We start from the raw sequence: 27436 nt of genomic DNA, 5'->3' as shown, positions 1-27436 counted from the left end.
ATTACTGCGCTGGACCGACGACCTACTATCCAAGCAAACTGGAGGTGTAGTTAACCAGCTTAAGTTATAGGTAATCAAAACCGCCACTAATCCAACTATCGTCCATACATATTATCGCAGTGAAAGTGTGATAGCAGAAGAAAAAAAAACGGAACAAATTAAGCCACCGTTAAATTCGAGATAAAGCAAAAAAAGTAGAGACAGAGAAGCGCATATTTTCTCAGCTTATCATATTTTGTACCTTACGAGAAAGATCTCTCGTATGCTATCTGCTTGCAATTTTTTCCCCATATGAAGCAGCTGGCTGCTTCAGGTAGGCAAAGCAAAAGAACCTTGACGCGAGGACACGCGAGAAGGCACTAGTAGATGAAGCGGAGAAGGATTTTCCCAAGAGCCATCACCGAAAGACGACACCCAGGGCGTTCTTCTCCAGAATTATACGAAAGCGCTCGTCGCCTAAGCGCAGGTCTGCATAGCTTAGGCGGATCCCGGAGTAAACAGGGGTGTTCGGTGAGCCCCGGAGAGCGAAGAACGAGGGCGAGAGTGAGGATCCCTTTCTCTCCCCTCGCACTGGTGGCGAGGGAAGTGTGGCAAGAACAAGCCGTCCCCCGTCTGCACTCACGTCTGCCATGATTAATGAGGACCGAAATCAATGGGAAGGATGCGGGAGAGTGGCTGCCCGATGACTGCCTCGCCGCCTTCCGTGCCAGGCAAGCGTGGGCGGTAGCTCATTCGTATACACATCGTGAATATTTGAGCAGCTGCGTCCTCCTCGCCGCCCTTATTTTGGTTCCCTGAAAGCACAATGAACTGCTTTCTCCCTCTCTCTATATATATGGAGGTCGTAATATCCACTTTTCTTATTTTTCTCCGAAGAATAAAGAGAGCGGAGCTGCAGTAAACTAGAGAACCCATAATCATAACCAATACCCCTCGAATGTCACCCTCCCGCATTTTGTTCATAAATTTAAACGTTCTACCTATCTCGGCCCTTTATTTTTACAACCTTGGTATCCTATTCTTTAAGATTCTTCATCATTATCTCCCGCTCAGCATATTTTCTCCCGGCACGATCATGAGCAACATCGTCACACGTTTTGCGCTGCGTAATAACTTTTTACTACCTAAGGTCAGAACTAACTACGGGAAAAAATGCCTTCATTTTTCATCCGTATCACTTTGGAACTCTTTGAACACAGACATCAAACAAACTAATACGCTTTCTTTATTCAAGGTCAAACTAAAGCTTTTCCTTCTTAATTTGTGATTTTTTTGTTATGTTATTGATTCTATGTATCGCGGCATCTGTGAGTGTTTTATTGTACATTATCGTGCATTACATTGTTTCTATTTAAATATTTCAGTAACTAATATTACACTATGCGTCTATATTTATTCTGTTGCGTCGCTAATTAATGTGTTGTGTATTTTATTTTATGTTGCATATTGAAATTTATTTTCATGGGAGGTCCCGCCCACGGTCTTGTACCATGGGACCTCTCGCTGTATACAATTGCAACTTTTAGTGTATTCCTCAATAAACTTTCAACTTTCAACCCTTCAAGTAATACGGCCGTATTTTCACCTGATATAGTCGACCAAATGCGGGGTGAGATCGATTCGCACCTAATATTTTAATAACACTTTCACATAGTTGTGCAGTTGTGAATAACGTTTTTTATGCTCGCTGTGCGTATTTAATGGTTTAAGGATGTGTGGTCAAAATGAAAAAAACTATGCACTGATTACATGACTTGATCACCTCCAATGAAGCATCAGCTAAGATGTGGAATCATTCATTTTTTTACTCTGCGAGAAATTTTAGTATCTCGGATTATAGTATGCCACCAGTTCATAGTTTTAAACTAGTCTAAGTCAGTTCGACAGAAAGCATTTATATACCGACCCTCTGCAAAACTGACGATATCAGCCAAAAGCCGTCGTGTCGTGTGTACCACTCACTTGCCCTGAACCTCTACTGTCGCTCTGTTACCCTTTATTTTCTGACTCTAAAACATGGCCGTAAGCATGCGTCAGCAAAGATCACTACAAAGTTTGCCTTTACAGGTTTTTAATTTTGAATATTAAAGGTCACTTCCGGTTCGAGTGGACAACGTGCGCTTTCTCCCACTGGCGACGAGCCACTCACCCTGTCCATGACTTCCCGGATGAGGCCGTTCCACTCTCCGTGGCCGTTCACCGTGCCGTAGGTGCCGTCGCGCACCAGGCGCAGCTCGAAGCGGAAGCCCAGAAGCAGCGCCATCTGCCGGAGGATGTCCACGCAGAAGCCGTCGAGGTGGTCCGCTTCCGTAGACGCCATCTTGGAATCTTTCCTCAGTACCACGTATGGCTCGCTCTGAGGAGTTAGTAGAACGGACGAGGCAAGTGCAACGTAAGCATATTTTTCACTATTTTTGGCTGTGACTTCTTTGACCAGGAACAACTAAATCAGTTTTCCCGAATTTCTGCATACTCTTGAGTGTAGATAGTGTCTAGATGGACGCAAGTTATTATTTTCTCTGTTTTAATTTTCTCTTTCTGTGTAGCCATTTAAGTTGCACACTGTGTGAAGAAATATACAAAAACGTGAGGCGTTCACAACAAGGAGACGTAAATATCAGTTTAGAGAAAAGAGAAGGCTCTCTCATGTCATGTTATCTTCACTGCAAACATAATATAACCAGTGATAAAGATATGAAATAAAAGTTAAAGCAGTAGTAATGAAGAAAAACATGAGGAGGAAACATTTAGGTTCTAAGCTCATGACAGTGATAAGGAAATTGAGTAGGGGCCTGTACAGAAAATACAGGGCGGTGTATAAGTAAAAACGCTATACACTATAAGTGTGAATCGTCTACGAACCTGGAAAAGAAATGCAAACCAAATGCAACAGCGTGACTAAATAAACTCTGCAGAACGTTCCCTCTGCAGAGTTTATTTAGTCAAAAAAGGGCACATCGTATAACATGCCTCAGCTGCAAATTCTATGAAAATAAAAGCATATACACGACAAGCAATAAACAGTAGAGAACCAGTGCCATGGCTTATTTTAGAGGCACAGTGAAATCGTTCGGTGCACTATTTACCACTGGAAACACGTCAAGAATCCTATAAAACCCGTGCACCCTCTGATTCTCTTGTGTGTTTGTAACGTATCTCAGTAAACATGCTTCCAATTTTAAGAAGACTTCTCTGTGAAATTGACGCACTCATTCAATGCATTGTTCATAAATGAAGCCTCGAAACGTAGAAACAGAAAGAGGCACAAAGAGAGAAGTCATCTGGGCCAATTTGCAGAATATTGAATTCAGAACAAGCCAAAAAAACAAGCACCTGAGCCGAAGGAAGTTCACAGCATGAGGGTCGGTTGTTTTCGGCCTCATAATGTGCGTCTTCCTCATCTCTTTTCTACCAGTGTTTCATTTCATCTCGACACAGCGTAAATCGTCCTTCGCTGAAACGGGGGCTCAAACTCGAGAACATAAATGTTACTTGAAAACATATTCCTGGCCAGCGCTCTACAAGAAATAAAGCAATATAAATGTTATTGTCGGATTTGAAGAAAAACAATAAAATTGTAGTCTTCGCAGAAAAACTTAAAAAGTAGAGAAGTTTGCCTCAAAAAAACAAGCAAAAGCCATGTGGTATACTGCTTCGCGGTGTTTATTGATAGAAGCCGTTTAAAAACAAGCATAACTGTAATTTGAGTCCCCCTTCGTGGCTCTTTAACCTAATCCACTTAATCACGCTCAGAGCCGCAAAACATCGACAAACAGGCTGCACGCAAAACTATATAACAGCGCTGGTATAAAGAATCAGACGCAAGTGCGCCTAATAAGACACACTGATCAATGGCGAAAAAAAATGAAATTCCTGGTGCTTATTTTATTCCCACATTTGACCCTGTCTCAAAATAATCCTGCCATGTAGTGTATCGGAGGCCGGGCTGAATGGCCTGAGAGAATTAAATTTATTCCTTTTTGTTATATGCGCATCATTGTGAAACTTCAGGTGTACCCACGTCGTCCTCAGTCAAATGGTTTAACAAATAGAACACTCAAGCGAAGGCAGATAATCTTTAGTCCGTCGATAAGACGTGAAAGCATAAAATAAGTCGTAGAAGTGAGTGGAAAACAGCTCACGAGATCTGATACCGGATTAACGAGCTGGCAGTTGTATACTAAAGGAAGTTGTGCAAAACTAAACGCACTACTATGGTGACGACACGGAGGGTTTTGTTTCGCAGCGTGTGGGCCACTTCTTCGTAGGCCTCGCTCTGGTTTTTGCTGAACTGGACTCCATGGCGGTCGTCCCAAGTGCCGACCTGCGGTGAAGCGAGTGACATGAAATGAAACATGCAGACTCCGTTAGGAACACAACAAACTGGATGAAATTAGAAGTTGGACCACCAAGTACATGCGGGACATCATTCACCAAATCAGCCAGGGGTATTTTTGCCATGAGCATTTTTAGGCAGTCGGGGCAGCTTTCTACGCCGACTTGGAATATTAAGCAACGGAATGTGTTGAGACCAGCGCCGCGTATTTCGTAACATTTAGTGTCTATAAAGCACACAAACTCTGAGCATAACCCTTGCTGTCCCTTCTGATTCTGGTGCTTCGGACACACAGAGCTTCAAATGTAAACGTTCCGCACAGATCCGCTGTTCAAGGCGCCCTTGCAAAGAGAATGTATCGATCGCACTCAGCAATAACGCCCCTTGCGAGGAGCTCTGGCACGGTTTAAAAGCGTAAGAAACTTATATACGCTAGGAAATAATACGCGGGCACATTGGCAAAGAAAAAAAAGGTTATGAAAGAAACCTAAAGGAACGCGCTCGACCACAAGAAAAGCCAGCGCGTTTCGCAGCCGAGCTCTGGTTCCTCCGCACTGCTACGGTGGGCAGAATAATCTGCCGGCGCGCTATGAAGCGCGGGAAATTTGAGGCGGCAGATGTCGCAAGGCGTTTCTCAATTCTCGCCAGATGCGAAAACGCGAATATAGTGCGTTGGCGCCAGTGTGTATGTGTGTCCTCGTGCGCGTGTCTGTTTGCATGAGTGTCCCCGCATGCGCAATCAGGAGGGAGAAGCAAGAGAACAGCTAGATCAAATGTGGCTGGAAAGTGGCCTGAGAAGAATAAACTGGAGTAGAGTCTCAGAGTAGCATCTTCGGCCAGCTCTCACAATAGGAGTACGAAACAGATTACGCGAACTGCGGCCTCCCGTTCCTCATGTTTTCGAGTCATGTTACATCACGGTAAACGCACACTGAACAATACTAGTAATGCTAACCAAAAACTTGTTCAAGCAAACATTTTTCTCTTGCTCCTGTCTCCCTAAAACTACTTTTATCTAACAGTCTTGTGCGCCCGTAACTACAGTGTGCCTGTTCTGTTCTAGATCTCCGGACCAAATCACTGTTACTAGCCCTCGAATGCATCCAAAATCGATCTGATCTTTCATACTTTCTAATTACTCACATTCAGCCAGTGTAACTCATTTAAAGAGCACATTAAATCTTCCAAGCTTTCCTTACACTGTCATACTTCTCGTTTATGTTTTTTTTCCAGAAAATATATTTCACCAATTAAAACTTGAATCCATCACTTTTTCTTATCACTACATATGTCTCTTCCCGCATGGACCACTGTTTCAAATCTGGCGTGCCAAGCTGCAAAGTAAATATTTATTTTTATTCTTTTGTTCTCATGATTAGCACGGACTAGAAGAGTCTTCCAGCCTCAGCCGTGTGCATCTCTGGACCCGACTCCATCAAGCGCGCTGTATATAATGATCTTCATTATTATCCTTACTGCACATGTAGTTTTTAGTTAATCACTCACTCCTCTCTGCAACGCAGATTGTCCCCGAGAGTAAATAAATTAAATTGAATTAAATATACCAATTGCCGTGCATAGGTGTTCACGTGCCTTTACGCTTTGACTCAGTCGCATGTGGAAAACGGTTATGAGAATACGACGCAATATACTTCGGATACATTTTTATTTCCTATTCGAGAATAACGCCGCGGAGGCCTGAGGCACCTAAGTTTTTAGCCGCAATCCATAGCATGCAGATAATTTTGGAAAAATTTTGAACAAAATGTATTTAAGCGACGGTAGTTCCCGAGCGCTACAGCTACAACACGCTTTGTGGGTTGCTGTTCCAGTTTCATGGGCGCTCAAAAGTGGCACGTTGCTTAATTCAGTGTTCAAACTCGAGACATCGCAGAAATTTATGGCTAAGCGCAGGGAAATCGCTCTGAAAGCTTTATTTAAAATTCGTTTAAAATATACAGGCGTATTTAATCACTAAATATTTTTTTCTAATTATTAATTTTTGGCGCCAGTTTTATATTTATTTCCCGTTTCATACCTAATGAACATTTTTTATCAAATTCGCATCCGGGAAAAAAAGATAACTAGAAGTAAAATGTGGCTCGTGCTTTTTCAGTTCTACATAAATTTTACTGAAATGTTCTACTATACCCGCAATCCACTCATGCGAATCTCAGCACTCGTAAGGAAGCGCAAAAACGGACCCAGGAAAAATGTACACCACAAAGAATCCGCCAAACATTCCCTTAAAGTACTAGGACGTCAGGCTAGGCCACGATATGCGCTTGATTTCTTGCAGCAAAGCTAAAACTAACGCTTTGCAGGTGAAATCATCTTAATGTGGAAGCAATGGAGCTTCATCCTCAAGGTATTACTGTCGGCGGGCGCTCTACGTACACTATAAAAGCGAAAATGATGACTGCAGCATTCCTTGCAGCATGACTTGCTGGCATTAAAGAGCAGCTCACTAGAAGAACGGTTACACAGTGTTTGAATCTCTAGCTCCTCAATATGCAGTTAATTAATGACTCAGAAGTCAAGCTTTAAAAATATCTAATTTTACTAAGAAATTGTTTAAGCTATCATATGTAACGGTTCCTCTTAAACTTACTGTTAGTGCTCTGGTTCTTACTTGATTTGAAGCTCGAATCGAAGAAAGTTTTCGAAAAATCTCCTAATTCAACGATCTTTTAGGTGACATGCGAAGCAACGCTCTCTCATGTGCCTTTACCACAACACTGGACTCTTCGTAGCGGTTGCATAGTTTCATAAACTCATCGAAGTTTCAATCTGATATATCTATCGAACGTGGAAGGTACGGGCTATCGATAACAGAGCCTGTATGCATAGCGTTATACATACGCCTGTTATGCTGCCAGCTACGGGTGCAATGTTGACATAAATACTTCGGGATCAACGTTGTGACAAATTAAACGATGCATTTTAGTCGCATAGAACACCCATATACATGTGTTGTTCTTTCTTAGATCATCGCTGCCATTGCCTTTTTCTTCTCCTTCCGCTAGGCTTGATGCGGTGCTGTGAATGCTACGCAGTCATTGTTCTGGCAGAAGCTTCCAGGGCGTTTGTAGGTGAAGCACGTACGGTTCCCGAAAACTCTCGACTTAACGCTAGCCAGGGTTCCGGTTCCTCTTTCATTTTTAAAGCGACGCGAAATGCCTGAGTTTGGTGTGTGCTTTGGACGCGAATAAAAGCCGAACGTGCGGAGAGCGCTCTCTCAGATCACGTGCGCTTGGTAAGCGAGCTGGGTGAAAGGAACGGAATCGAAGCAAAGCAAGAAAAAATTGCATGTCCTCTCAAACTTCGTTTGTTGCATTAACGAACCTACTGCGGATGCTGAATGTTCTCTTTACAGAAATTTACAAATGTTATCAATATATGTAATTTTATCGGTTGTGAATCAAATTTCGGGACCGGGTAAGACCTTCCGGACAAAAAAATAATATAACGTCTTGCAAACGAAGTAACATATCGTCTCATTACAAGATTTTATAATACAGAAAACAGACAACATCTTGCAAACTACAAAACTTAGAGATCACTGGGGCTCCCGCATTGGAGCAATGCGAAAGCAATACGCCTACATACTACATCGACGTCCGTGTGGCTGTTCTGACGCCCAAGTAATATATCGACGTCCATTGCTATTCTAGCGCCCGGCGACGCTATAAAGCGCAGGCGCTGAGATCGGCGTTACCAGCGCGCGCTAGAGGAAAATAAAGATGGACAGCGCGTGCTCGGAGCGCACGCCCGGCACGGGATGTTCGTAACTAGAAGCCTGCCACGCTGGTCATCTTGCTCTGGCGCTCCGCGGCGACCCCGCAAATCCGAACCGAACCGTGCCTTCTATCTAAGCGGCGTCCTAGCATGGCGTACTGGCAGGACCCAAGTTTCGACCCGCCGCTCCCAGCGTTCCGGCCTGCAGGCGTCGGCGGGTGGTTCGCCCAACTGGAGGCTGCGATGTACTTGAACGGTATTACCATCCAGCCGTTTAAACACGCAGTCCTTTGCGACACCCAGCCGCCGCGGTGGCTCAGTGGCTATGGTGCTCGGCTGCTGGCCCGAAAGACGCGGGTTCGGTCCCGCCCGCTGCGGTTGAATTTCTTTGGAGGAGAAATTCGAGGCCCGTGTACTGTGCGATGTCAGTGCACGCTAAAGAACCCCAAGTGGTCGAAATTTCCGGAGCCCTCCACTACGGCGTCTCTCATAGCCTTAGTCGCTTTGGGACGTTAAACCCCATAAACCAAACCAACCAAACCAACCTTTGCGACACCCTCCCGCCCGACCTGCGTCGGCTCACCTACTCTGCCTTCGGCTGCCGGCCATACGATGAGCTGCGTGCGGCCATCTTGGCTGACTTCGGCGCCTACTATGTTCCGCCGCCGCTCTACGACGCAGCGGACCCGTTTTCGCCGCCGCCAGCTCTGGCCCTGCACCGGCCTCGCTCGCGCCCCCGCAGCCTTCATCAGAACCAGACCCGCCTCAGCAGCCCCTCGCCGCCTCGCCGCCACTCCAGTCCAGCGTCTCCAGCCCGGCTTCTTGAGCACCGACCGCACCAGACACTGCCGCTTCGCTTCCGACAGCACATACTGCTACTCCGGACACGCTAGCAGCACTTTGCGACGACTCCACGGCCCGAAGTCCGCAGTCATTCCCTCAGCAGCTCGGTGAGGTGCCTGGCCCACCGCGGTTTGCCACATCAGCGAACTCAGCGACAGATGCGCCTCGCGCCACCCTGTTCAGCGCCTCCGGCCATACCGCCTCCCTTCAGGACGATACAGCGTCTTCGGCACAGCCCGGTGAGCAACTTCTCTCATCTGCAATAGTGCCGCCGTCAGTCGAGCTCTTCCTCGACGAGTGCCCCATTCCGCCAACTTCTATAACCTACTGCGTAGCATCGCTGCCAGCCGAACGCTCACCTGCCGCCTCATCGGTCATTCCGCCAAAGCCGTCAGTCATTGACCTGAACGATCGTGTTAAGGTCGAAGTGAGATTGCCGGCACCGCAGAATCTGTCAGATACCAGCCCCACTACCCCGGCGGCCACACCGCCTGCCCAAGGGGCCCCACCCCAAGCCCTTAGTACTGTCAACCACTTCTCGGAATCTGATCCTGGCAGCTCGACACTGTCGCAGCAAGCGTCTGCTTTATTGCCTGACTTTAGCCACCTTCAGCAACGAATGGTCGAGCTACCCACACCGAGCAGTGCTGCAGTGGTCCATCCACCAGCTGTGTCTCTTGCTGTCAGCCAGCCGTCTGATGTAGCAGCCTCAGCTGTACGGCCTGTAACTGCCACAACCTTCTTGCAGCCACCCACCGCCGACCATGCCCACACGCCAATCAGCACTGGCCAGTCGCTCCTGACTGCCACTCCCGCTTTACCCAAGCACCTGGCATTGAGCCCAGCAACTTCTTCCGGCATCGTCACAGCTGTCGCCGTTATGTCGACGGTCCCACTACAGCTGCTGTCGGTCCATGGAGAGGTTTCGGCCGCTCCTGTGCTTGTGACCGCGTACTCGGCGCGTCAGATTCCCATCGACATCAGCTGCAACGTTCCAACACCGATTGCACTTGTGTCAGTGAGCAGCACTACAGCCGGTGACGGCGTAACCATGGCCTCCCCTGCCCCCATGTCCATTGTCAGCTCGGCACCCTGCATCATTTGCCCATTGCGCAGCAGCCAGGCTCGTCCACCTGAGCTCGCGCACTCCACCCGACGGCTCTTCCCGGCCCCTGACATGAACTTACCGGGCCTTCCATCACGTGACCTCCATCTCTGCCCCGTTGGCGCGTAAATTTCGCCGTTCCGTCTAGGCGGGGGGCCCTCTAGCTCCCGGCGACGCTATAAAGCGCAGGCGCTGAGATCGGCGTTACCAGCACGCGCTAGAGGAAAATAAAAATGGACAGCGCGTGCTCGGAGCGCACACCCGGCACGAGCTGCTCGGAACCAGAAGCCTGCCACGCTGGTCATCTTGCTCTGGCGCTCCGCGGCGACCCCGCAAATCATCAACACTATTTTGAAGTCGAAGTCAATCTTTCGCGTGTAATTAATTAACTAATTACCACTCATGAACCAAATTTCTGCCCCACAGCAAGAGCTTATCATGTACCATGTAACACAATCTAACTTTTACACATCGATCGTTATTGATGAGACAATCGTGGGGACAAGCAATGATGATGCGACATAGCCATCTAATGGTCCCACATCAATAATATACACGAATAGTATCACCAAAAGGAAGTGAAGAAGTGAAAATAAAAGGTACCGTCTTGGCTAAAAGCAACCAAGCAACGGGTTATGTTTCTTAGCCATGTAGCGGAGCAGTTTTAGCAGGCCTTAAGCTATAAATCTGTGTAAGGTAATGAGAACCGTTGACCTCGCGCTTCGGGACCATTCGATCTTGAGGCTTCGCTACTTTTGGCAAAGTCCATATTTGTTTGCATCACTCAGCACCATTAAAAACAATTATAGATGTAGAAAGCAGACGCAGCGAAAGAAAACAACAGCTTATTCGAAGTTGACAATGCGCAAATTGCCGATAAAAAACGCTTAGAAGGAATCGCCAGTGTCTAAGAACACTGAAAGGAGTCGCCTCCTGCGAGTCGGTAAAAATGCGAAAGTTGATGCATCGATGTATTGGGTGTCAAACTTTTGACCATGCTCGTGATAGGTTTTCTTGAAAACTCACCACTGACAGCCCGGCCTCCTTTAGCTGAACGAGTGACAGCGACAGGTTTGTCCTGGACCCGAAGGTGTCGAATTGCACCCTCCCTGTCAGACCTGAGACTGTGCCCTGGAAAACAAAAAAGAAGTCATATTATTCGTTCAGCGCCTCAATGCACTCTGCATAAAAATCTCGATAGTTACTTATGAAAATTCAGTACCGTGAAAGTAAAAGCCACAAGCTGCGAGGAGACTACTTCTTGCGATGAGTTCATACGTCGGCTACGCAACGCAAGCAAATTATGGTCCTCAGATGATACACACTCAGCAGATGATTTGAAGCGATGTATTGCATTGCAAAACAACATGAATCACGCTGTGTTATCCGTAATGTGAAGCCATTCGGCAAATCTGTGAATAGCCTACCTAGACGTAGTGCATATTTTATTTTCGTTAGAACCCGGCGCTGAAAATCCTACAATGTTTTATACGGTTAGCCTCCTACCCGTATTCCGCACTGTGCATCTCTGAGCTGCATTTTTCTGCACAACAAACAAGCCGCCGTATTGTGTATCTGTGCGTCATGGACCACTGCGGGCTGTACAGAAATTAGCATGCTGTAGCTGAAGCAAAGCAGTGCCCACATCACGCTCAAAGGACATGCTGCGGCCCATGCCTTGCTAAAGGCAAGGCATTGCTTTAGGAAGCATTGCTGTCAGCAATGACGTACGAACAGCAGTGCAGTTTCAGAGACCTGGCGCCACCTGTCCCTTTTTTAGCTCTATGCGCCATGAAACGGCGAGACGCCGGGCTCAACCAGGAACTCTAGAAAAAACATCCTGAGAGGCTGACTCCAACCTTCACTATTCCTACTCGCATTCGGCGCAACCAGTGACGCCTTCTACAAATGCTAAGTTTGGGAGCCGCTTCTGCAACCTATCTTCATTTAACTGTGCGTGCGGACTCTGCAGAATACTCTTCCACTCACGTAAATCAGAAATGGGGCCATGTAATCTCTGCGTGCCCTGTTCATGCGCGCGAAAGACGGCCGATGGCCGTTTTCTTGGCTCGTTTCGAGAGCACGCCACTGTCGGAGAATCTCACACTGACCGCTTTGCCGCAGTCTTGAAAAGTACGCCAGGCAATGTGGGCGTTCTTTTGTTTCTTCCACTGCACGAGTATCAACTCGCGCTCTTAATACGGCACATTCCCAATGAGCTTACATATATCCGCACCTCTCGTTCGTCCACAGCTTCACTCACCGCAACCCTCTTTCTGCTCATCTTCTCCTTTCCCACTGCAGTGCATCAAGCAAGATAATGGCTGTACAGGCCAACCTCTGCTTTCTCTCTATACAAAGCTCTCTCTTTCAAATGAGGTGTGCTGCTCCTTCGAAATTCGTTAAAATCAAAAACAACGGTTTTGCCCCAGATCATTAGTTATCGCTAATGAAATGCGCTCTAATCCCGGAAGGACTTTTCATTTCAAGGTTATTTGCTGCACTGTTTTTATAGTTTACTGATTTTACAGTAGGTAAACGCCCTGAATTTATACTTTAATTCAGGGCGTTTAGTAAAAATGTTTCATGGCTCTTTCTACCTATGTCAAAAAACACATTTGTTGGTGAAAAACTGCTGAGGCTCAGCTTGGCTAAGCCTGGGGAATGCGAAGCATATTAGTGGCTAGGCTTGGTAATACATGGCTTTCCTCGGTTGAATACTTGGTCATTTTAATACAACCACTAGAAGCCTTCGTCGTGGGGGAAGACAACGGCATGGCTACAGCGGAACGCCGACTAACCCCGAGACGCGCGTTGGGTGAGCGCCTGGATTGCCACGGAAGCCGCGTCTGCCTGCCCGGTGGAGCGAGCGTTTCACCTACACCGAGTGTGAACGCGCGTTCGAAATGCGCGGGAATGCGCGGGTGTGACGGCTAGGGGTCCCACGGCGACGGCGCGAGGTGGAGGCCGGCTCTCTCATCCGATGTCACGTGGTATGACGTCACGGTGTCACGTGGCGTGACGGCTAGGGGTCCCACGGCGACGGCGCGAGGTGGAGGCCGTCTCTCTCATCCGATGTCACGTGGCGTGACGTCACGGTGTCATGTGGTGTGACGTCACGGTGTCACGTGGGGGTCCCACGGCGACGGCGTGAGTGGTAGCTCTAGCAATATGCTTCGCATAAAATATGTATTTAACTTTTTCCGCCACTCGATTCAAATTCCGACGTCGCGTGCTTATGAAAAGGATTATGCGAATGCCGTTTGGAATTGCACAGCAAATAGCCTAGCCTCTTGAATCCGCGAATACAAACTTGTTGCTCGAAACACAGTTTGCTTACGAAAAAGGAATCAGGTGAACATGAATGGAGCGAAAAAGTACCGACTAAGGAAGGAAAAATACACATTGACAAAAAAAAATTGGTAGGGTAGGGAAGCCTAGATGTGCGAGAGCAGGTGTTCATTCTTCAGTTGGAGAGGATACTTATGCTTCTCCTTAAGGTTATGACGTGATTGCTGTAGTGGGGTAATGTCCATAAATGCAGAATTATCCATTCTCTACTTAACATTCATAGATGCGGCGAGTCCTCATGCCACTACCATCCCAGTGGCGCAGCGATTAAATGATGCACCACTGCACTGGCCGGTGGCTCTTTCTATCACAACCAACGGTAGATATTGTGCCACCCATGCTGGCCAATTCGTTTTCGAAAGCAGGGGGGTCCACGGACCACGCGACGAGCGCTTAGACCCAGCGTAGTATTGCTTTCAAATTAAAACATAGTTAACAATATGTCCTTTCGGGAGAAAATAAATCACACTGGAATAGGAATAGCTATTGCAGAACTCCCTGCATTCTCTTATACTCATGGCTCTAATTATCCTTGCATGTGAGCGTTTTTATTCATGTAGGTGCAAAAATCATGCTGTCAATACTGCACCAGCGCAGGTAAAGCAATTTGATGGTACGATCAAATGGTAGTAAGATATGATGATGGCAGCATGATTTCATGATCAATGATAGTAGAAGAAATATCAAGTGCTTAAAGACATTCTTTTAAAAGAAACCACTTTTTTGGACCGCTTTTTTAAAAATAATGCATTGCCTCTACTCCCCAGGTAGTCTTCCGTGCATGATAAATGAAGCAATGCCTTACTACGAGGCTGAAAAGTGAAATAAATATATTTTGCCGAGAAGCTGTCTAAAGGAATGTGACCAAGCAATGAAAGCTAAATTGCACTAACGGTTTCGAAATCGAGCTTCATAGGCACAGGCCATTCCCTCGGGGCTTGCACTGAGCGTTTCTATTTTATTTTCTGAACAAGTTAAACTCGCCTGACAGCGTATAGAGATGAGTTTGCCGAGCGCGCCTGTTTCGTCACTGCTTATTCATTAAAGCATCACTACCTGCGTCACACGCAACAGAGCCCGCTTGCTTTGTGTTGTATGTTCGCGGCTGTAATATACGGGCTCACTAGCTGAATGAGAAAGGGAAAGCGATGGATTTTGGCTCAAGCAGTGGGTATAAATGGCAATCCCTCGCTCGAAATCGCTTGCTTTTGCAACCGAAACATCGAGGCTGTGCTAGCACCGCTCTTGGCCACTTTCCATGGCGATACAGAGCAAAAAAGACAACAACACAAAAACAAGATTTTGCTGAAAGGCAGACGCAGCTTTTATGCACCGAAGAGGCCACACGAAGAACATGAAATGTTTTGCTTTTATTTGTGGTCATGGCGATGGATTTAATTGATAGAAATTACTGCATACAGAGAAATGGTCGGCTGAGAAGAATAAAGCGCTTCAAGCGCTAACTCTTGTGGCAGGAAATTCAGTTATATGATGTCTTCTTCACACGCAGTTCCTTTTCCTGGTCAACATTCTTCTGAATCCACGTGCTTACTTGTTATTTTATATTTCTTTTTGAACCAACTTTCAGGAAATATTGTGTCTACACACATCCTGACAATGCAAATCAATAAATTTATTTCGCATTTTCATGAGCATGTCATGATCCGATGGAAGACAAATCCTATTTCATTTTCGATTTCTGGAGTCACAGTGTTTATTTTACAACGCATATCCGTCTCGCCTTCGTATCAACTAAAGCTTGTTGGCGATGTGGCAGAGTTTCTGCTAATTACGCTGTGCTGATAATTAAGCTGTGGATTACGACCTTCATCTTCTACAGGGGCCAGAGACGCCTTATGAGCATAAACTGCGCATAGATCAGCGTGTACAATTGAAATAAACAAACGTATATAAAGACGGACCCTGCGCCCTGAAAACCCAGTTTTCGAGATGTTTGACAGCACGTTGGTTTTCGCGGCACGCCATTTGAACCCACGGCCCATACTTACCATAAGTAAAGACACGACTCGAGTGCGGAAGAAGAGAACAAGTTCCGGTGCCGGTAGACACGGGAATTTGGTATCACTTTTCTTACTTTTGTACATTTCATTGTAACGGAGCAGATGGAACAATCAAACGCAGACCAAATTTAGGTTCTCTGTCTTGCGCTCGGATAAGAGCACTAAATTCACTCGTTACGAAAGCCGAGCATTAGTACACCGTTCTGCGGTAGAGCGACCGCTAATCAAAGCGGTCTTCATCGTGAAGCTTGCGGTCTTCTGCTGCAGTGGTAAAGTGATTTTTTGCGTCAATGAACGGTGTGGCCGCATTTTTTTACTCGCGAGAACGATCTGGCGTTCATCCCCCTCTACAGAGACAGAAGACGAGAAGACAGAAATAAGAAAAAAGCGAAACACGAACACATAATTTTCACCTGAAATTTCTCAAATCTGCAACTGCGGCATGCCGCACTGCTATCTGTTACAATAAAATACGAATTTCGGACCCCACAGACGAAAAAAGACATCTGCAACGCAGCAGGAAAAGGGAGGTGATAACCACGGCTTCTTGAATGTCGCATGACTGCGGAGACCAGTAGGTTTCGTACTCGTTGAGTCCTGGGCGTCAAAGTGATGCTTCATGCAACGAGACGAAATGTCTGGTGCCGTATTTGTTACCAATAATATCTGTGTGATCCACGCAGCTGCATCACCTCACTGGAAAGCTTCGTCAGCGCTCGCTAAGGCAGTGAGCCAGCAAGCACTGTAAAACGATTATGTGTTTTTTGTGATCGTATTCGGAGATTTCTCCGCTTTCATGTGCGAGGTCTTAAGCAGTGTAAAATGTAATACGCACTATATCACCCTGGCTTCAAAGACCAAAGACTACGAACAGGCATTGGATTCAGTTTAAACATCATCAGTCAAGTAGGCATTGCGTAACCTTGGTGAGAAGTGGCTTACCTATGAATATGCTAAATCTATAGAGACTGGCACAGCGACCGAACTCCTCGACAAGAGAAGAGGTAAAATACTAACCAAGGAAGGTGTCAGGAAAGGACATAATCTCTTCGGTGCTGTTCAACGCGTGTTCACAATAGGTATTAATAATACTGGCTTGAGGAACACTGATGATAACTGGTAATAAATAACATCTCAGTAACGCCGCGAACTGCGGAAGAACATGATGTGGGCAACAATAACTTAAAAGTCAGCACGGTGGTTATATCAGGGGATGGGCCGGGCATATAATGCGGAAAACAGGTAACCCATGGTCTCATAGACCATGTTTGCAAGGAAGTGGTATTTGGCAGCGGATGTAAGAAAATAATTAACTATAGATTAAACGGACAGGCCTCTGTCTAGCAGGGCAGATATAGTGGGGTATAGATACCTTAGCCCCCTTCAAAGGAGGAGTAGCGTCGGAAGGCTGTACGTAAACAGACGTGCAGAGCCCGCAAACGTGCTGCGCGCTGAAAAGACGAACAATGCGCTCGGGACGTAGCCCAGCAACGAGCGGCTCCGAGATCAAAGTGCGTAAAGAGAGTACAAAGCACGGCATCAGCAAATCATTATCATCCTCAGCAGGCATTGCAAAAATCGTGATGTATTACGTTATTATTTCGTGAGCCTTATACCATCGACTCTTATCACCCGGTGAACCAATGGGATAAAGTCCCGTAATTTTCGAGCCCTAGCTCTTTGAGCGGTGGTTTTCGGTCTATGCGCAGTGATCGGGTCGGTCGACATCAAGCGCCTTCACGAATACCGTACACAGCACAGAAGAAAGAGGGAGGACGCCTTTAGTGGAGAGAGCTGCGCGTATGGCAACAGTGAGTCGCCCGCACACGCCGAGGAGCAGTGAGTCAGCCGCTACATAGAGGGCGTCATGACACGAGTGCCCAGGTGCTGTACGCAGTCCCGAAGTTGCCATGTTCGGGTGAACATTGCGTCAATCGCATATCTTTAGGCTTCACATCATTTCAATCCCAATGATTCGCACAAACGTATCGACATTAATGAGCAATAATCCTAGTATCATGGACGCCTTGCAAACCTCTAAGTGGGGTTCAAGAAATTTGTTTAATATATTTGCTTCAATGCGTTAATAGGTATCTTCCTTGGGTACCACATCACAAATTGTTGAGCTAAATCGTTTAGATGTTTTGTTGTTGTGTTGTCTTACTGACTATATTTTAAAAGAATCTATTACTTGCTGTGTTAATGTTAGCTGCGGAGAGTACACATACTTTCGGCGCTGTGGCTTTTATCTATAAAAAGATTGCCTTTTGTTGCAACCTCTGGGACAGCTGTCGTATAAAATGATACAGAAAGAAAGAAAGGAACAAAGAAAGAAAGAAGGAAAGAAGGAAAGAGATAAAGAAGGAAACAAAGAAAGAAAGGAAGAAAGAGAGAAAGAAAGGAAGAAAGAGAGAAAGGAAGAAAGAAAGAAAGAAAGAAAGAAAGAAAGAAGGGAAGAAGGAAAGAAAGAAAGGAAGAAAGAAGGAAAGAAAGAAAGGAAGAAAGAAAGAAAGAAAGAAGGAAAGGAAGAAAGAAAGAAAGAAAGAAAGAAAGGAAGAAAGAAAGAAAGAAAGAAAGAAAGAAAGAAAGAAAGAAAGAAAGAAAGAAAGAAAGAAAGAAAGAAAGAAAGAAAGAAAGAAAGAAAGAAAGAAAGGAAGAAAGAAAGAAAGAGAAGGAACACCGTTCAGAAGATAGGGGAAGGATGCAGCGCGCAAACGAGCGGCCAGAGCTCGCAGGCAGGAAGATGCTCAAAGTAAAGCGCGCCGCATCCACGTAAGCGTTCCCGGTACGAGCAATGGGCCGAGACTAAACCTAAGGCGCGTGCGATCCCCGAGATGCAGGCGTCCGAGCTCCAAGCCGCCCGAGAAACAAGGAAACACGGAAACTACCACCTAACTGAGTAGAAGCCGCCCGTCAAAGGCACGACGTTCGGGCCCATGAGGAAGAAGCCGCCCGTGAAATACACATCAGCGAAGTTTACGATTTAGTCAAAAGAGGTCATAGCGAATTCAATAGTTGCAAATGCAGAAGAGGAAAGTAGCTAGCTGTGATCGTCCACAGTACGATTATTATCCAAAATATAAAATTTTTTAAGGCTAGGAGTGCTTCCAGACTTGTAGAATCTGGTTCGAAATCATTTGAATTTCGAGAGTAGAAAAGTAAAAACTTTCTATTGCCGTACAATGAATTTTTGTCGTACAGTGGTGAGCAGCCTTGTCTAGAGCGCTCGGGCGGTGCACTTCCTTGCAAACAAATCCAGATTTTGTGGCAGCCTCTAGGGTCCAGCTGCAACGCTTGCACGGAAGTAGCGCCAGATAGCCTCGTAAACAAAGCAGGTACGAAAACTTTGCCCTGTAATGAGGGGCTGCTCTCTAATTTCGGATTTTGTTACCAAGTGCGCACTGCTCAAGCGCTCTAGACAAGGCTGCTCACCACTGTACGTCCTTGCAATCAGGGATTGTAGCGTAAAATGCTCACCTAAATTTCATCACAATGTAATGTAATTACATGTAATTCATGAAATTACATGTCAATTAGATGGCGTATGTGTTTCTTTGAAGTGTAGACAGCGGCCCGCGCCGGCTAAGTGCTGGCTCTCTCTCGCTTGTCGGGACTGTACTGCACCTGTTGCGGCTACCGCCGCCAGTTCACCACCCCACAGCAATTTTACACGAAAAAATATTCCTGTGGTCTCATCCACGGCTTTCCCCACCTGTTCTCGTGGTCAGATAAGCAAAACTAAATGCAGGCAAGAAACACTCGCGATTCGCAGTACAAAGGATTTCATCGAAAATTGCGCGTTCCGCAGTCGCCGTCGCCGTAGCTCAGTTCGTAGAGCACTCGACGCCAGATTGCAAGGTCGTGGGCTCGGATCCCAGCGGTGGCATGGTTGTTTTTTTCTTCTCCTTTATATTTAGTTTTCATTAAGCGGAAGACTAATCGCAGTAATATTCTCCCGCAGATTAACACCACAAATAAAAAAGATATAAACACCCTCCTATGGACATTGGCTGTTGGCTTTCTTCATATGCATGTCAAAAGCGCCCCTTATTTCGGTTTTCCTGTCCCATCAAAAATATTCATTGTACAGCAGCCATCTACCGCAGAACTTACTCATGCGAAAGCGCAAAGTGAGGCGTAGTGTGGCATTGCCATTACGGACCAATTTCGCACTTTCATCCGCACTGCACACGAAAAGGTCAGATACCAAACTAGCTACTCCTTCCACTTAAGAAAATGTTTTCTAGAATTGCGAAGTGGTGGTTAGTACCAACACTTGCACCTTTTGACGCGTTTTACCTGCTTGCCTCATCTGACTATTTACTTTAAATGACCATATATGTTTACGCTATGCTTACAATGTGTCTGTTCTGCCAGCTTGGTCTGGTATCGAGGACATCCTCCCGCGTGCATTAATTTTAAAATTTTAATCGCATCAAATAAATGATACTGCATGCCTATAAATGATGTGGTACTGAGAGAAAGAAAGTAATACCTCAGAAACAATCCGCTATAAAGTAGCTATGCTCTGTGCTAATTTTGCCACTATGTCGCGATGTTCACAAACAAGACGTAACCTAAAAGAACTAGCTCTCGTAGCAATTATATCCAACTAAAGTTCATCTAGAACTTTAAATCTCTACAAAGTTGTACAGTTGTGTAGCGAAAGTATCAGAGTTGAAAAAACCTGCACAAGTAAGTACCACTACCACTCAGAGTTGTCGCGATGAACTTTCGTACCGCCGTCGTGCATTCCGCTTTAAAGCACCGTGCTCTAGGTATACGTAATTCATGTCCCTAGATGGCGATAGAGAGTGTTCATGAATGTTAAGCAGGCACTTTCTTTGAGTCTTGGAGCTTCCAATTTTGCCTTTCTGTTGGTCAAACTTTCTGAGAATAATAATGTTCACTAGCCCTGAAAGGCGATTCCTATAATTCTTCAAATCACGCAGTTTCTGCCGCATTTATGGTAACGAGGCGATACAATAAGGTAAAGAATTTCTACAATGCCATATTTTCAACAGCGCATTAGCAATTAGCAGTACACTGCCGATTAATAATGCCTGTGCTTTCACAAAATACGTTTTTTTATTTTTTAATTGCAATTGCAATTTCTCAATGTTAAAAAAATTCGTTAAAGCATAACATTCACACAAAGCTTGGAGTTCTCGCCTTGCTCTAGCCTGCGGACATATCAATGCTCAGAAGGCGTTACTGTCGCCGCTCCATTGCTGTAAAAGCCTACTGCACTCTGATTGTTTAAATTAGGTTGACGCAAGTTCTGCTGTCCTAGAGCTCGAACCCGCGGTTCTGGGTTTTGGATGATTATAGACTGTATATATTCTCTTTTTGACCAGAGCTCGAACCCGCGGTTCTGGCTTTTGGAAGATTATAGACTGTATATATTCTCTTTTTGACCAGAGCTCGAACCCGCGGTTCTGGCTTTTGGATGATTATAGACACTATATATTCTCTTTTTGCCCAGTTTATTTAAGGGCTAGTGCTGAAGTGGAGTATTGGGCTACGTATACTCAGGACGTTCTCACTTTTATGACTGCCAAAAAACTGCGCTTGTATGTGCTGCAAAATGTTTCTCAGTTGCCCTGATGCTTTTCGCGTAGCAGTTACTTCCTGAAAACGTTCTTTGTGCCTCTGCTACATTGGTGAAATCCACCATTTGGTCGCATACGACACGAACCATCAGCAGCAGACTTTACACAGGGCTATGTGAAACATAGAAATGGAAATGAAGAAGAGCTAAGACTGATCTTTCTCTTTTGAGCATGCAGAACATCCTGTGCTGTAAACACTCACCGCCTTGATCTGCGTGGCGAGAGACAGCCCGTAGGGCCATGGGGAGCGACCGGGTTCGCACGAAGCGTCGTGTCGGGGCTCTAGATTCCGGCTCCGGCTAAGCGTCTGTAGACCACGTGCGAAGGAAAGCACCGCGTCGTGAGCCAGGGCCGCTTCCGACTGTGAGCATGGAAGGGAGGAAGAGAAAAACAGGCGCCGTTATTGATCCGCTTTATTTGTGGTCATGAACTTCTTTTTTTGGCTCCTTTGTGACAGCAGTGCACATCACAGATCGGCGCATTCGTCGCGCCGAATAACGCCATTCTTTGTTTAGAGTTCACACACAATAGTGCCCACTGTGGTCGCATGCACTTTTTAAACTTCTTAGGACCATCAGGGAAATTCTACAAAGTGTAAACTTCATTCTACGGGGGCCGTACCAGTCTTATTGGCAATTCTTTAGCTGCCGCTCCTCCCCACCCGATCAGGAACCCGATCCTAATCCGATCTATACCTTCAAAGATATTACAACCTATTATCAAGACAGTCATCGTCTTTACCCTCGCCCATGTAAAGGCCTGAAGAAGGCGGATGAGCGGCTCCTTCTCCGCCTTCTCACCAATACATTTCTGTGCCCGGCAGCATTAAAACATTTTGACCCCTCCTTTAACGGCAGCTGTCCTCACTATAGTGCGGTGTCTTCTGACACCTATCACATGGTGTGGGCCTGCCCCTCCAACCCGGCTATTCCCCTCCTCCCCAACCCCCAACTTACAGGCCCCAACTTACTCATCTCCAACTGACAGGCCCAACAAGCCTTAGTCGGGCGCGCCCGGGCGGCGGCCACCGCCACTGGGGTCCCATACTTGGGACCTCCACCAAGTGTTTGTAAGGATCAGTCCCTTAAAGGCTGATCCAAACATCCTTTTGTCCCTTTTTAATAAATGTTTTCACCACTACGACCACCACCATATGGTACGCCGCATCGTTTATTGAGCCCTTCAGAATAGTGGCGTGCACCCTGTTCTACCAGCAGATGCCTGCACGAGTCGAAGGCATTCACTTTGTGTTTGCCAGGTCACTGACTTCCTGCGCGCTAGACGACATGGTTCTGGCTGAAAGAGTGTGTGACCTCTCTGACAATTAACCTGCGACTTATGGCACTATGGGGCACAAGAACCGTTTCAACCGGGTGGAGGGCTTGCAACTCTGGCTTTCACACGCGCGGTATTGGCTGTCGCTATCGCAGCCAGCGTCCGTCCAGTGCTGGTCCCTTTCGTTGTTGAAGTGTGACCTGCTTTTAAGAATTTGCGCACGGTAGAAGACGGTTCCTCTGGATGCTTTCTGATCTCGACGCAATGCCACAGGTCACTGGTGAATCTCCAGAAACCTCGCGCTATTCTCCCCCAACAGCTAAGTAGTCCAGCGCTGCCCTGGCTCTTAACTACCTATGCTACGAGATCGGCTTCTCAAATGCACTGGAAAGAATTCCGCTGGCCGCCAAGAAATGAAAAAATAGAAAAAATACGGTGCACCGTAGATTGTGCGAGATACGTAAGTGCAAACCGATATGGCACGGCTCTCGAATTATTAATCGATGAATACCGCGCATGCTGTAGATAGCACGGCGCTGAAATTGCAGCAGTCGCATATGAGCTATGGTGTTGTAAGTGCTTCAGCTTTGAAGTGTGCAATTTTGGCTTTAAATAGCCGTTGACCCGTTTTATTACGCGTACTTGCCTCAAATTAACGGTGACATGTGCTTCAATTTCTACGCAAGACGTCGACGCTTTCAGCAAATAGGTGACAGTTTTTGATACTATAACACTAAATTCCTGTGCCCACTTCGTACGTATGAGGACAGTTTGTTTGACGCTGTGCTATCTAGATAGCAATAAAGCTCAGAAAAACGGGGAGCCAGCACGAGAAGGAAGAGGCTGATGACATGAACGGCACCCCTGCACGTGCTGCGTCTTTTTACCGGTCCAGGTTTTTTTTTTTTCACCCTGAAGTTACACCATGCTCACGTTTTTTTGAACCGTCATTCAGCGGTATGCCGTCAAAAGGTCCAGCAGCGTTTTACAGTGCTTTCAGAGTCGTTTCTCTCAGACTGGATAAAAATAGGCTCACCGACGTCTTTTTATAAGAGGTGTCAAAATAAGAAACCTGCCCTGAAGTTCTCAAAGGTAGTTTTTTCAGGTGGCATGAAGGCTTACGAAGGGTCTCATATAGGGCCCACAATCCGGATAGAATGACCTCTATCCAGCGTACCTTAATGAAATTCAATCGAGAAGGCAATTATGACGCTAGCCGTAAAAGGGGGTCCGAGTTTACTGCAATTTACTGAGCGAAAAATTACCCCTGTTTGCGGCCCTACTTACACGGTCTGAAAGCCAACGCTGACAAAAATACCCATAGACTTCATGTCTGGTTATTTCTTTCAGGAATAACAAATAAAGGTATGCAATCAGTTGATCTAGATCAAATGAGTAACGTTTTCAAAAAAAAAAAAACCCAATGTCAACAATTATATCTACTGGGTCGTTCAGAGCGTCAACTCTCAGCTAATCAAGTAACCACCTGCGGCATACGAAGGAAAGCGCAAATGCGAAGGAGGGGGGGGGGGGGGGGGGGGGGCGAGTCACTTGCTACTCGACAAGCGCCGCAGCAGGACGGAAATCCCTAACATTCAGGGCCGACACCACTTCTTTGAACAAATAGGACGACAGTGTGACCGAGTGTTATCAGGAGGATGGAGGATGGAGGCATAGTGTGTTTCTGAAGCGAAGCCCGTTCATTGAGAGGCCAAGGGTAATATAAGTGGAGACGACACAGCTTTATTTGCTGCCATCTTTCTTTAAAACGCTGCGTATTGCCCCGGTTCTTGAGCCAGAGCTTTTATTGCGAAAGCAATACTGCTTGCACTTTCACGCCTTTGCCGTGCCGCAGCGGTGACCACCATTCACCTTCATTTGACCTTGATTGCATTCGATTGGATTAGATTAGATTGTATTGGATTAAATTAAATTAAATTAAATTAAATTAGATATGAGTGGATTGGGATGGATTGGATTGAATTGAATTGAATTGGATTGGATTGTGTAACCGATGCATCACCACAAGTCTAACCACAAGCACTACCACCAGCTACACTACCAGCTGAACCATGGCGTAGGTACGGATATTGCTTTCGCAATTACCGGGCTTAACCAAGCTAAGCCACAGCGAATTTTTTCAACCAACCCTCGCTCCCCTGGCACCCTGTTGAAGCCAAGCGTCGAGTCCATTGGCGTAGCGCCAGCTCACCTAGCTGCTTGCGTCCGGCGGCGCCTCACCCGGACGACCCCAAATGTGCTCTGGGCCGGCGTAAACAGCGGCGAAGCCGAGAGCAGTGATCGAGACGCGGCGATTGGGACTCCGTCGTTCCAACGGGCCCCTTCTCGAGAATCAATTATCCTGTTGATCCTCGCGCGGAACTTTTGCACTGCCATGTAAAAACTGCACACAAAGCCTTTTTGCCAGGACAGCAGCTTGGGCATGTTGGTTATTCATTTGTGACGGAAAAGCGCAAAACACCAGGACAAGAGACAAGCGCTTGTCTCTTGTCCTGGTGTTTTGCGCTGTTCCGTCACAAAAGCCTTTTTGCTTTGCTCCGCCCTCATCTTTCGTCGGATTCCTTGCTCTAGGAGGAAGACGCGCCAAATTCAGGAAATTCAGTGCTTCCAACGTAACGACCATAAAGTCACAACATTGGAGACCATGCTGGAATGCCCACACATAACATGGATGGCAGCTGCAGGATCCACCCGGCGTCAGCTACTTTGGAGTAACGAATGAGTAACGTTTTTCCCTGAGTCCCCCATACTTCTCTAGCAGAGGTTATCGTAGTTTACAGAAGGGCTGTGCGAAGCGTTTGAGAGCTTTGATTCTTGCCAGCCACTAAAAACGGCTTTCAAACCAAGGCTGATGCTGAGGGCGTGAAAACGGCATTACTGAGAATTTCTTGCGCGTGTTATACAAGTGGCTCGACAGTAATGAATACCAGTTGAATTTTGAAAGAGGCAAACGGCAAGGGGCTATCCTGAACGATCGGAAACCTTAAGGTGAAGGAGTTCTTTGAAATGTCTGAGAAGCTGGGCATTTTCTGCTGCCACTCAAAAAGAAAGAAAGCATCCTTGAGCTCATCCAGGCAGACGGTGTGACGGCGGAGGAATCTAACGAGTGCTGGGCGCTATTCGTACAAAACAATTGAAGGAGGAGGCAAAAAAAACTTAACAGCATGAGCCCGAAGAAGCCGACCGTAACGAGAGGGAGTTGGAAATCAAAACCACCGAGAGTGCGGAGAGTTTCAAAGGAATGAAGGACATGAGCACGAGTTCGAAGTGCACAAAGGATGCAAGGCAGTTGAGTTCGAAAAACATCACGGCCAGTTCGAAAGGCAAACGCGCAGTGGAGAGATTGAAAGGAAATAACGTCATAAGCGCTAGGAGGCAGAGAAAGAGCAACGACGTAAAGGCGCAAAAAGAAAGCCTGGAGAGCGAACAGGTAGAAAGGAATGTCGAGAGCAGGCCGAGAAAGAACAGCGACACTAATATCATAACAGGCTCACGAAATTCAGTTGATGGACCTTGAGGGTGAACAACATTGGATGAGTTCGGGGAGTGGAATAAAACATTATCCGTATGGTATAAGGCTACCGATCGGAAATCGAGGGAGGCTTCGGCCGTTCTTCGTCTCTGCGGATATGGCCAGGTAACTGAGTTCGACCACGTTTCTTCTTGGAGATTCATCGAGGGAGATCGTTGGGAACAGGCTCTGTTAGCCCTTCTTTCTATCGAACCATCTGACGTGGTGAAACGCATGTTAGATGTGTTAGACAGCGACTTGGAGAACTCCACCTTAATCAATGGCTTTTTATTGAGGAAATATTAGCTGTCACCACTGGATTTTTGTTAAAAATACCATTACGAAAAGAAAAAAATCATCACTCGTACTTACATTTTCTCTACCAGTTGAAAAGCCGATGAAAGCCGATATAACAATATGGCTTAATAGCAAGGAAGCTTCAAACGGTCGTGACATGTTATTGAAGAGTACAGCAGTAGAGCAGGACTGCCAAAGCATGGCAGGGGCAAATAGCTCGTGTGTGACAGATTCCCCTCCTACTATCAAAATAGACGATGTCCCGCGTTCGCCAAGCGCGAGACATCATTCCTACCTTCCGATATCGTAGCTGGCTCATTGGAAGAGAGATTTGAAGTGGTTTCACTTAATACTAATGTGGAGGAGTTGGCAGGACATCAGTTTACGATATTGTCAAAAGCAAAAGTAGTTGCAGAGCTAGGCGTAGAGAACGTCCGACTGGGCAGGGATGAAAATGGCTTTTCCGACATAAGCAAAATCAAGCAGGATGACACAACCGCAAGATGACACAACCGCAGGATGACACACCTGGTTGTGCATCACCTCCCACAGAAATAGAAAAACGCGAGATTTTTGGTCAACGTAAGTGGATGTATATTGAGCAGCCAGACGCTGCGAAGGCTTAAATTTACGGGAATTGCGGCGAGCGATGCAAAACAAATGTTGAGCTTTCCCACCACAGCGACCTCAGCCACAATTCGCAAAGCAGCTGTAATGGCCGGAGCACTGAAAATGGGAGCAAGACTACTGACATCATTCTTATCAGGCTTAACCGCCGGTTCACCAGCGCCTCAAAATGGCCAAGGAGCTGTGTAACAGTGTAAAAAAGATTCAGCCCAGAACGGGGTAGAAATAGATGCTCGTTATGACATACATGACGGGAGCCAATGGTCGCCCAAACGGCGGAGGATAGGGAATTTCTCTTGTTTTATTAGTAGTTTTCACGAATTGGAGAATAATACGAGCGCACTAAGAAACAACCACATACCGCCAGTGGGATCTGAACCCATCGAATTGGGCGTCCGGTGCTCTACTAATTGAGCCAAGGCGACGGCTGTTCAATCTTCTGCTTTCGGGGCTATTTATGTGTTGTGTAACCGAACCTTGAGGGTGTCAACCAGCGCCACTTTGTTCATAGGGGCGTACGTAGTACGTCATATTGCCGCGAGTGCCACGAAGGAACGCGGTCGAAGCTGTGCGAGTACCCTCTTATGCTATATATGGCATCAAGACTACCAGATTGGAGGCCCTCGATAAACTATTCAGCACTCAAGGGAACGGAAAGAGATGCTCGTTATTACATGCATGACGGAAGCCAACAATCTG

General features: G+C 46.5%; 1 protein-coding gene across 1 annotated transcript in view; it reads right to left on the bottom strand.

Moving 5' to 3' along the window:
• Positions 1-27436, bottom strand: part of LOC149359399 (glutamate receptor ionotropic, kainate 2-like) — a 228886-nt gene that overhangs the window by 16056 nt on the left and 185394 nt on the right. Inside the window, exons 7-10 of the mRNA XM_089571616.1 lie at positions 21209-21367; positions 11049-11153; positions 4211-4324; positions 2150-2356 (exon numbers count right to left, since the gene is read on the bottom strand). Coding sequence (XP_089427742.1) covers positions 2150-2356; positions 4211-4324; positions 11049-11153; positions 21209-21367 — 585 coding nt within the window. The remainder of the gene's footprint in view (positions 1-2149; positions 2357-4210; positions 4325-11048; positions 11154-21208; positions 21368-27436) is intronic.

Source organism: Amblyomma mixtum, chromosome 2 (genome assembly GCF_055824585.1).
Source record: "Amblyomma mixtum isolate Tamu chromosome 2, ASM5582458v1, whole genome shotgun sequence".
Lineage (NCBI taxonomy): Eukaryota > Metazoa > Arthropoda > Arachnida > Ixodida > Ixodidae > Amblyomma > Amblyomma mixtum.
This window is presented reverse-complemented; position numbering and strand designations above follow the sequence as displayed.